Here is an 11782-nt window from a genome sequence, read left to right on the forward strand (position 1 = left end):
TGATTTAGGACCTGAATGGGAAAAGATCTTCACTTCAGCTATTGAGGAGTTGGACTACATGGAAGATCAAATGAAGATCATGACCAGATTCATTGAATTTGCTTCTAAGGAAAGAAATAAAGGAAACAAGCTTCTAGAAGAAAGTTTGTTGAGATTCCATTTGATGTCTATTTTCCTGTTGGAGGAATTTTCCTCAAAGTTTGTGCCAAAAGATGTTCATTTTCTATTGGTTGATTTCGATATTAGTTGGTTGACTACAACTAACCCTAATTAGAGTTTTAATCTCAGCCGTTCATTTCAGGGCAATCTTGGCCCTCTATTTTATTTTTGGAGCTCTATATAAGCTCCCATTTTTCATTTGTAAAAAAGAAGGGAGAGACTTGGACAATTGTTGCTATTTTGCTGTCAGGTTAATATAAAGACATTGAAGTGTGATGATTTTATATTCTATCTTTGGAGCATTTGCATCGTTATTCATCTTCTCAATTCAAGCTTTAAATTTTGTTTTAAGTATCTAAGTTGAATAATGGAACGTTGTGCATGATTCATTATTAAACTCATATATCCATATTACTAGCGATTTGTTGATTGTAAGTTTGCCTTGTGTGGTCAACTAGAATTCTTGAATGAGCTTAAGTTCAATTATTATTCAATCATTGATATGCATTTAAATGATGGTGTCTATGTTTGTTAGTAATTTGAAAATCATTTAACTTACTTAGAAGATTGCATTAGTCTTTGTGTTGTTGTTCTTGTATGTCAAAGCAAAGACTAGTAGAGTTTCATCAAACGTCATCCTTCATCCTTGCATTCTTAGGTATAGTTTAGTATCCCTCAACCCTCAACTTTTGCATATTTTTTAATCAAACGTTTAGTAGTAGTAGCAAGTAAGAGAGCTATATTGCATATCATTCAAAAAGTATTCCTTGAAACCAAGTTAATAATTTCTTAAGAAGCATATACGTAAGGACCCAGTTAATAATTTCTTAAGAAGCATATACGTAAGGACCCTTGGATTACCAGCAATCACATCAACCAATTGAGCTATCTACATGTCAAGACCTGACTATAGAAACCTTGGAGTCATCTTGGTTGATCATTTAACTTAGCATCCAAGAGATTTTGTTCAAGAGAGGATAGAATACCTTTAGCATTTTATTTTGTGTTCAATTGTGCTAAAAATGCATCAACAAATTTCTTCCTTATTTAAAAGGGAAGGAAAAAAGCAATAAAGGAAGAGTTCAAGATGAGAGTTACATTTCAATCATGCTAGGTCTAAGGGTCATTGGCAATTAAAGTTAGCATTGTATTACCATGGTTCTTGATAGAGTGTGATTGCATGTAGGCCATGAAGTAATTATACCTTGAGGAGGCAAGCAAGGAATGTGAGAGATGGGATTCCCTTGGGAGAGTTGTAAAAGTTATGTTTTATTGGCAATAAAAGGTAGAAGCCATTGCCATGTTTCTTAAGCGATTGTAATTGCATGTAGTCATTAGAATTTACTAAATTAAATGCAAGTGGGAATGCTAGTAGAAAGGTGTTCTCAAAAGGCCAGGGGAGAAACCTTGCACAAACTGACTTTATAGCAGATTCTTGCTGCTGGAGCTTTTCCCACATTTGGTCTCTCCATGGTAAATATATTGAGTTGTCTGGAACCAATGTTTGTTGTTTTTCAAATTACTTGTTTAGGTCAAGATGCTACATGTTTCTAACTGTAACGTCCCCATTTTGAAATAGGATTTAATAATAAATAAATTGAAACATTAAATAATAAAAAATATAATATAATATAATTATAATGTAATTAAGTTAATGAATGGTCAAAAGGCATGGAATGAAGAGTTGTGACTATCTCAAACATGAGATATAAGAGGCAGAAGAGATCATTTGAAATGGGGTAAGGAAGAGGGAAGAAATGAACGTAGCATGTGAATCTAGGAAGGGGTAATGGAAAAAGAAAGGAATGCAAAGTAGATAAGGAAGTAACTCTATCAACAGGTAGGAATTATAAAGGGTTGTACTATTTCAAAGGGTGGAAATTGTGATAGGTTGTGGCTCTTGCCAAAGGGCAGGCATGATGAAGAGATGTGACCCCTCCGTGACATGGGAAGATATAAAGGGAAGAAGGTTCATTTGAGGAAGTGATGGAAGGGAGCTCAATTTGGAGAATAGTATATTATTATCACAGGCAGCAATGAAAAGTGGTGACTCAATTGTTATGAAAGGTGGTGCCTCGATTCCTATGAAAGGTGGTGACTCTTCTGCCAATAAGTATAAAGGAGAGATCATTCCAAGCATTCAAGGATCACTCACTCACTCATCAATCATCTAATCAACAATCACTTAGTCATCACTCACCAATACCTCAAATCATCCAATCAAAGGAATTCATTGAATCAATCAATCAATCATGCAAATATCAATCGAATGACATCAGATTTAGCATCTATAAGAAACCGAGCATACAGCAGTTTGATTCTATACTGGGGTTTTGGTATGAGTTCCCTAAACATAGGAAAATGAATACTATTTACATCTGCCCAATGCTGATGAATGATGCATTGCTGTTAATGACTGTCTAATATAGCATAATGAATATTATTTCTATCTAAAGCATCGGATGTGGGAAAGATCCTTCTTCTTCTTCTTTGAATCAGGGGCAGCAGCAGGCCTCTAATCTCTATTCCTCTTGAAGTTGTTCTTCTTCCAATAGCCTCCTTTCTTCTTGATGGACTGAGCAGCAAGAACATGATTGTCTTCATGAGTATTCTTGATAACTCCTCTTGCAGCCAGTCTTGATTCTTCTTGAATGCAGTCAGCCCTTAATCTATCAAACTTAGGAAGATCAGCCCTTGCACTAATTCCTTGAATGTAGGATTCCCAAGATGTTGGAAGACCATTGAGGACTAGCATAGTCAAATCACTGTCATCGACAACCTTCCCAATGGATGAGAGCTGATCTCTCAGATCAGAAATTCTCATGATGTTGGAAGACCATTGAGGACTAGCATAGTCAAATCACTTTCATCGACAACCTTCCCAATGAATGAGAGCTGATCTCTCAGATCAATAATTCTCATGAAGTATGCCATGACTGTTTCACCTTTAGCCATCTTGATCTGATGAAGCTGCTGCTTCAAAGCTAGGGCACGGCTGGTGTTGTTGATTTCGTGTATCTCTTCCAATGTCTTGAACATTTCACTGGCAGTCTTCAGCTTGGAGATGATAGGTACAATATGATCCTTCACGGAGTCAACTATCATTCTCTGAAATTGAAAGTCTTTCTTCCTCCATGCAGGCTTCTCTTCTTCTATCTCGGGCTCGGAGGATTCTTTATCTACGAAATCTGCAAGATCGCTTCCATTCAACGCAAGCATAATTTGGAATCGCCATGATGTGAAATTGGATGCACCATCCAATCTATCTTCAACTCTGAGCACCATCTTGATGGGAGCAATAAGAGCAGAATGAATATGAGAGGTTACTGTTAATCCGATTACACTAATACGAACCAAGCTCTGATACCATGTTAATTTTAGCAATCAGATTGACAATTAGAAATAGAAAACACAAAATGCACACATAACACAGTGATACCCTAGGAAAACCTCCCTCTTGGAGATGAAAAACCCAGCAACAATATCTGAGATCCAATATTTTTCAAGGGTAGAAATAGATTACAAATTAGCCCAGCTAGGGCACAACATATAATCATCAAAGTACACACTTATCTGCAACTCAGTTCTGATCTGTACTCGAACAAATTTCCAGAATATAATTTGCTAATCCCTGATGATATTCACTAACTGAGAAAAGAAGATTCGGCAGTCTTGGCAGGCTTGCAATGTGATTTGCCTGAGATAAGTTCGCTCACTGCATAGGGGATACGCTTCACCAATAGGGTCAGATTCGCTGCTAAGGATAACTTGCCTTGTGCAGATCACAGTTGATAATTCGCATATGGCAGAGATATGATCGCTTGATGAGATGATGTGTTGCGACTTCAAGTCACCTTGAATTTATATTCCTCATACACTTAACTGTCTTGGTCATCCTAAAACATATTTGGTGCCAAGATAAAAATTTAATTTACAAGTTACATTAAATAGGTCATGCCCTATTTGCAATTTACAATTACATGAATAGGAAGCCCTGATAGGGCCTGCCCCATATTGGATACAAGCTACTAAGATATCTAAATGTCAAGGCCGACAAGCCACTTGACATTTGTGTAGTAGGTCGGCCCCCAGAAGGGATCCGACCTAGCTACAAAAAACAGCACTTCTGAGGCACCCTATTGTGAATACACCTCATCCCTCTATCATGGTGAATTAATACACCAAGAAATCCAATCATAGGAGTAAGTGGGAAATGGATGGCAAGATGAAGGGGAACGGTTATATGATACCTCACTAGGTACACCACCTCATATGGATGGCACATGCCACATGAGGCCAAGAGGGATGGTATATCCACTCTTGGGCCTAAGGTAGAGGATCTCTAGGGCACTCTATCAAGTCACCCTATCTTAGCTTCCCTAAAGTTGAATTCCATCAATAAATTAGGAAAACCATATGATTAAGTTGATGTTCCTCCATTCCATTTCTTGTTTTACTTGGAAACTGTGATTTAGGGCTAAATTAGGGGCAATCACAAATAGGGGACATTACACTAACCAATAAGACACAATGATTTCGCGCACTACAAGAATGTCCTTATCTCAATTGGTTTTGTTGTTGTGTAGCTAGGTTGGATCCCTTCTAGGCCCGACCTAGTGCACAAAATGCCAAGTGGCATGTCAGCCTTGGCATTTGGATATCTCAATTGTATGAGTCTAATTTGGGGCAAGCCCTATTTGGGCGAACCACTTGTGTGTAACTTGTGATCAAGTTAAAGGTAACTTGCAACTGAGGGAGACTCATATGTAACTTGTAATATATAGGTCTGACCCTATCCTTAGCGCCAAAAGTATATGGCCGACTTGAGGTCTATTAAGAGGTATTGATTCATATATAAGCAAGGTCATGATTGCATCAATAGACATGAATTCAATAACATAAAAGACATGTACTGTGCTTGGGGGTGACGATAAGAGCTTATCGTCTATGGTTGGGAAAGCAACAGATCTGATGTTTGTCTGTGGTTAATGAGCACTACCATAAAATCAACATGGTATCAGAGCTTGGTTTGAATTGGTTGTGATCAGATTGATAGTAGTTTGTTTCGCCTCTCCTTCTACACACAAGATGGTGGCAAGCATGCCAACCATAAAGGCTTATCTGATGACACACGTGGTGCCCACAAATCATGGTGGAGGGGAACAATGTCATCTTGCATGATGCAATATTAATATCACCTTGGCTAGTTATCCTTGTTTCCATATAGACCACCTCATGTGCAGACCATAGTGATGCTCCTACACAATAGACAGCCATGACTTCATCAACCACAGAGAGTTCTCAACACTTGCAAGGTCTCCACTTGAATACATGGCTGGGAAAATCAATAAAGAGATAAGTAGTGCTTTAATGTTCATCTATTGCATATATAGTCATTAAATATGTGTGTCATTTACATTGGCAGCAGATAAGATGCATTTGAATTTACTTACCATGAGAAACTTGCCCCTTACATGCAGGGCATTTCATTACAGCTTGTTGCTCTTCCGGTTATAGGTTTTTGGAATTCTATTTGCAATAAAGAGATTGACATTCAGGAGGAATATCAAGGGGATTTTAGTGAAGCAATAGGCGCTCTTGCTTATGCTCTACAGGCGGTCTTTCGAGATAAAGAAAGGACAAACCAAGAAGCATTCAGGGGAGAAAGAACTTGAAGCTTGCAGTCATAGAACTGAGATGATGGCCGGAAGCATTTCTTCAAGGAAGGAAGATTTTGAGGCATCCTGTGAGCAAGCATCATAGGTTGAAGTCTAGAGACAGCTTGTTGTCATAAAGCTGAGTTGGTGATACATAGCTAGAGGTAACCTTGGACAAGGAGGTCAGAAGATTGATTTCAGCTTCAGAGGGAGTTTGATGATTCAGCTTCAGAGGGTGCTTGGAGGAAGCCTAACATTTCAGCTTCAGAGGGAGCTTGACATTTCAGCTTCAGAGGGAGCCTGACATTTTAGCTTCAGAGGGAGCCACGTCATCGTGAAAATTTGGTTAATGCATTTTTCTCTGTGATGGAGAAATTTGAGGTGAAAGCCCTTGTTAATTAGTTCTTCTCTGTGAGGGAGAAGTTCGAGGTGTGATCCCTTGTTAATGAGTTCTTCTCTATGAGGGAGAAGTTCGAGGTGCAATCCCTTGTTAATGAGTTCTCTGTGAGGGAGAAGTTCAAGGTGCAATCCCTTGTTAATGCATTCTTCTCTACGAGAGAAGTTTGAGGTGAAAGCCCTTGTTCCACCCTCTGCGAGTAGGTATGGTGGATCCACCCTCTACGAGTAGGCATGGTGGAGACGCATTCTTCTTTGGGAGAAGTCTGAGGTTAAAGCCCTCGTTCCACCCTCTGCAAGGAGGTATGGTGGATCCACCCTCTGCGAGTAGGCATGGTGGTAATGCACTCTTCTCTGGGAGAAGTTTGAGGTGAAAGCCCTCTTCCACCCTCTACGAGTAGGTATGGTGGATATCATGGAAGAAATTCCATGATGTGCTTGTTCACCCTCTGGGAGTAGCTATGGTGAATGTATTATTCATGGGAGTAGCCATGGTGATAGTCACTATGTGACTTGGTTATTCAGAAGGAATCCTCCCTAGCTAAGAGGGAGTGTTGTTGTGTAGCTAGGTCGGATCCCTTCTAGGGCCGACCTAGTGCACAAAATGCCAAGTGGCCTGTCGGCCTTGGCATTTGGATATCTCAATTGTATGAGTCTAATTTGGGGGAGGCCCTATTTGGGCGAACCACTTGTGTGTAACTTGTGATCAAGTTAAAGGTAGCTTCCAACTAAGGGAGACTCATGTAACTTGTAATATATAGGTTTGACCCAAGGGACCTAGTGCACAAAATGCCAAGTGGCTTGTCAGCCTTGGCATTTGGATATCTCAATTGTATGAGTCTAATTTGGGGGAAGCCCTATTTGGGCAAACCACTTGTGTGTAACTTGTGATCAAGTTAAAGGTAGCTTCCAACTAAGGGAGACTCATGTAACTTGTAATATATAGGTCTGACCCTATCCTTGGCGCCAAAAGTATATGGCCGACATGAGGTCTATTAGGAGGTATTGATTCATATATATGCAAGGTATTGATTGCATCAATAGACATGAATTCAATAACATAAAGGACATGTACTGTGCTCGGGGGTGACGATAAGAGCTTATCGTCTATGGTTGGGAAGGCAACAGATCTGATGTTTGCATGTCGTTAACAAGCACTACCATAAAATCAACAGGTTTCAATCCCCCATTTTGCTATATATTAGCTTAAAACTAGTGAGCAACAATGCAATTAATGAAAGATCTAAATTGATGCAACTACTTACAAAACATCCACGGAATTTACAAATCAACCTTGCCCACCTCCCACCCCAAGTTTTCCTCAAGTTGATCAAATGGTCCCTGGTTGGTTAAGCACTTATATAAAGTAGGATAATGGTTACTGTGATTCTAGTTCCTTAATTCCAGTTCAATTCCTCATGTATAGAGTATACAGAGAATTTATAAATCGACCTTGCCCACCTCCCACCCCAAATTTTCCTAAAGTTGATCAAGGGGTCTCTTGTTGGTTGAGTATTTGTATAAAGTTCTAATTCCTAAGTTAATTCCAAAGCAATTTCTTAAGTATTTGATATAAATAGAATTTACGAAATCAACCTTGCCCAGCTCCCATCCCTGATTTTCCTAAAGTTGATCGAGTGATTGCTTGCTTGTTGAGCAATTGTATAAAGTAGAATGACACTTATTCTGATTCTTGTTCCTTAATTCCAAGGGAATTTCTTAAGCATTTGATACACATGGAATTTACACATCAACCTTGTGCACCTCCCACCCCCAGATTTCCTCAAGTTGATCACATGCTTCTTGTTGGTTAAGCACTTGTATAAAGTAGGATGACGATTATTGTGATTCTAGTTCTTTGATTCCAAGGCAATTTCTTACGCATAAGAGACATTTTTAATTTAACCTTGATCTACTAATGGTGCTGATTCCTGAAAAAAGTTAGCTTAATCTGTTTGGCATTGATTTGGCTGGAGTTCTTACCCACGTATGGTTTTCTCCAAGGTAAATCCTCTACCTTCTTGATTGTGCATGATACTTGCCCCATTTACATTCTTCTAATTCAATTTACTCGTTGGAGAGTTTACGATGCTTCACTTCTTTCATTGAGTCTGTAACTATTGTATGGTATAACCATCGTAGCTTACAGATCAAAAGTACTACTTCCCAAAGAAGGTAAGTATCCTTGATCTGGCATAAAATAAATAATGAACATGGGCCTGCCTCTATAGCCTTATAAGACTCTCAAGTTTATTTGAATCCAGTTTTTTAACTTTTCTTCCTAGCCAGTTTTGCAACCACGTCAAACAATTTTCTTTTGCTGATTTGTACCATTGTAGTCAGGCAATGGCACCATGGAGAGATGCCTTCAAAAATATCTCAGCGGGTACCACTCAAAAAAGCAGGAGCAATTCGCAGATAAAAATTTCCATAAAATACTAAATTGTCTACCATACTTCATATATGGTGGGGTTATGCGTTTAAATCAACATCCTTGTATTTTGAACAAATAGTAAAAGTTATATGAAAATCTATACCCCTCTATTAGGCACTGCAACCTTCCAGCACCAAATCAGTAATTCCATAAAACATCATCACTTCAGTTTTATAGCTTAAGATTCTTACTACATGATAAAAATCAGAGAAATGGTTCACTCCATGCAACTTTGTAAGTTAGCTCATACTTGTTACGCATATAATCTACAGCTACATGATCACTGTATAGCAACTGTAATCAGTCATCAAAGGGTGATCTCCAGTAGTAGCATACAGACCTAACATGAGCATTTCATCATTCTTACCTGAAAAAATAAAGCTAGCCATTTTTGTAGTTCACATCCTATAGTCAGCATGCTTCATAGCTGTTTCAGAACCCATGTTGGAACAAGGCAATCATACACCCATTTTGGAACAAGGGAACTGTACAGTTTACCTTCTTATAGAATGATCCTATATTACCAGAAACAAGAAACACGATGATGTTGGCACACACACATGCTAACTATTAGTATTGTTTATATTTGATGAATAATGTAAAAGAAAACTTAAGCAAAACAAAAAAGATATTAAAATAGCCAAGAAACAACTTGTTCGCAGCCAGATTTGCATCGTGTGCAGTTAAAATGCAAAAGGGCTCTGGAAGTTACATTTCTTGCAACATAGATGTGGTCCATTTAAGGAGTCACCGATCGGTTTATAAGGTGGCTCGGTGAATTTTTTTAAATAGTTGCATAGTGCATGCTTTAGAATCTTCCCCTCAAAAATAAGTAGCTACAGCTTAGAATTTACAATTTCAGCCATGGATGGAATGGGTATTGAAATTATGCAGCCATTTCTCAATAATACTTTAGCCACATGGTTGAAGATTGTGTCTTCCTTTTTTAAATTTTCCTTCTGGAGTTTACCTACAATTTTATATTTGAATTTTATCTCCAAAATATCCTTCCATGTCATATTTCTGACACTAAATAAGTGAATTAAATAAAAAAATCATGGGTCCACTGATCCCCAATAATCAGCTAAAATTTCTAAGCACTGCCTACTTGAAAAAATTTGAAGCAGTAGTATGTGACCCTGCTGCTCTTTAGTTGTGAGCGTGATGACAAATTTCATGGTAAATAAAGCTTTGCCAATCCAGCAGAAACCACGAGTAAGGGCCACCTACTACGACAACACCTATGTTTCATGATAGTACAAATTCCATAGAGCTTATGTTAACTTTTCATAATAGAGCAAATGGAGATTCATACTAGTACATATTCCATGAAACTTATGTTAATTTTTCATAGAGCACCTCCCATTCGCTCGGGCGCTCTACCACTGAGCTACTTATCCCTTTACAGTCCAAAATGTGGATTGTCCTTCCTAATAATCCAAACTTCACCAGCTTAAAACCACTTGTCGCTCGCTCCGGTGGGCTACTACTGAGCTACCCATTTCTTTACAGTCCGAAATGTGGATTTTACTTCCTAATTCCCCAAACCTCAACAGCCCTTAAAACAAATTTAGAACCATAACTACATGAAAAATTCAAAGCCCTGAATCAGAAACAGAGTCTCTCACAAACAACAGTAAGAAGCAATGAATAAAAAACTTACCCACATCAAATAGAATATCTGCAACAGCTTTGAGAACCGGCTCCTTGCCATTCTTTCTTTTTTTTTCCCTAAGAACACTCCTCCAATTTTTCCCAACCCTAAATTTCACATCTGGGTCTTTGAGATTAAGGTGTTCGTGCTCCCCATCTTCGTACTGAATATGACACAACTCCTGCGCTTCGTCAATCTCCACTATCTCGCCAGGATACCAAGCTTTGTCATCATCCCAATAAACAGAAATTCCATCTCCCACCTTAATTTTATTCCCAGACATTCTGAACCGATCCACGGCAAAATTCTGCTCTGCTCCTTCACTTCTTCATTGGCTGCAGGATTAAAACAGTGAACAGTCAAACACGAGATGGCAAAAGATCCCCTCAAATCTCCAGATGATCTCCGGATGTTTTCAGCCTGCGCGCAAGCGTGTAAAAAAAAATTAGCGATGTGTTTATAGAATTATAGTCAAACAAAAATTTACATTTCCCTCTTTCTCGAGAACTAGCCCGCCTATGTTGTTTTCCCCCACCTTCAAAAACGGACTTGCAATTTAGGCCTTTTGGGAGATGTCCGCGGCATGAATGCTTTTTTTAATATTTTTCCAATTTTAATCTGTTTGTACTTTTGGAACCCTTGGGATTGTGGCGTTAATAATGGCGGTAAACAAAAAATAAATAAATAAAATGTATTTATATAATTAATCGTCGGTGGGAGAGTCTTCATTGAAAACATAAACCTCAAACAAATTTCGTTTGAAAAAATTTATGAATTATAGGTTATTCTCGGTGGGGAACTTCTCATGGTTCTGGTTTGAAATCCCCACTGAAATCATGTTTGAGATTTTTTTACAGTTGTCAAAGATTATTTTATGCTGTTTTAACATTAATTAAGATAAGTATGTTCGTATACTTAATTAAGTTTGTCAATTGGGAAAATCATTTTATGGCAATTTAATTGGCTCTTATGCGCTGATTTTATGAATCCATGAGGCACCTTTATAAACAAAGTTTAAAAAAACACTTCTATGTTTTTACATTATACCACAACTAAAAATTATTTTTTTATATAAAAATATTATTTATTTATTGTTTTATTTTACAGTAAGGAGTAGGGAGTCTTTATGACATGGTACATAAAAATTAAAATGTATTTAATATTTTGAAATATTGGTGAGTAAAATAGATAATTATGCTAAAGGTCTATTAATAAATATGTGTTATTAAAAATTAGAAGCATTAAATTTGAGGTTTGTGATCCTTAAATGCATGAAAAGTCAAAAATATATTTAATTTATTTTCTCCTCTTAATTACCACTCATTTGAGTTTAACTATTAATCAATCCTATTTGATTTTTTTGTTTTCGTGAAGAGTTTAATAGAAATATAAAAAATATATTATTATAATATTGATTGCAATATCATAATATAATAATAATTTAATATTAATTATAATATAATAATATAACTTTTTTTTAAG

The 11782-nt window shown here is 37.5% G+C and overlaps 1 protein-coding gene across 4 annotated transcripts in view; it reads right to left on the reverse strand.

The window, feature by feature from the left end:
• The window catches only part of LOC131050672 (uncharacterized), a 153960-nt gene extending 143005 nt beyond the window's left edge, over positions 1-10955 (reverse strand). For 2 of the 4 annotated variants that reach the window (XM_057984885.2, XM_057984882.2), the window contains exon 1: positions 10310-10781. In XM_057984885.2, coding sequence (XP_057840868.2) covers positions 10310-10583 — 274 coding nt within the window. In that variant the 5' untranslated portion in view covers positions 10584-10781. The other 2 variants (XM_057984883.2, XM_057984884.2) reach the window with 2 other exon arrangements.
• Positions 10956-11782: the final 827 nt, after the last annotated feature.

Source organism: Cryptomeria japonica, chromosome 11 (assembly GCF_030272615.1).
Source record: "Cryptomeria japonica chromosome 11, Sugi_1.0, whole genome shotgun sequence".
NCBI lineage: Eukaryota > Viridiplantae > Streptophyta > Pinopsida > Cupressales > Cupressaceae > Cryptomeria > Cryptomeria japonica.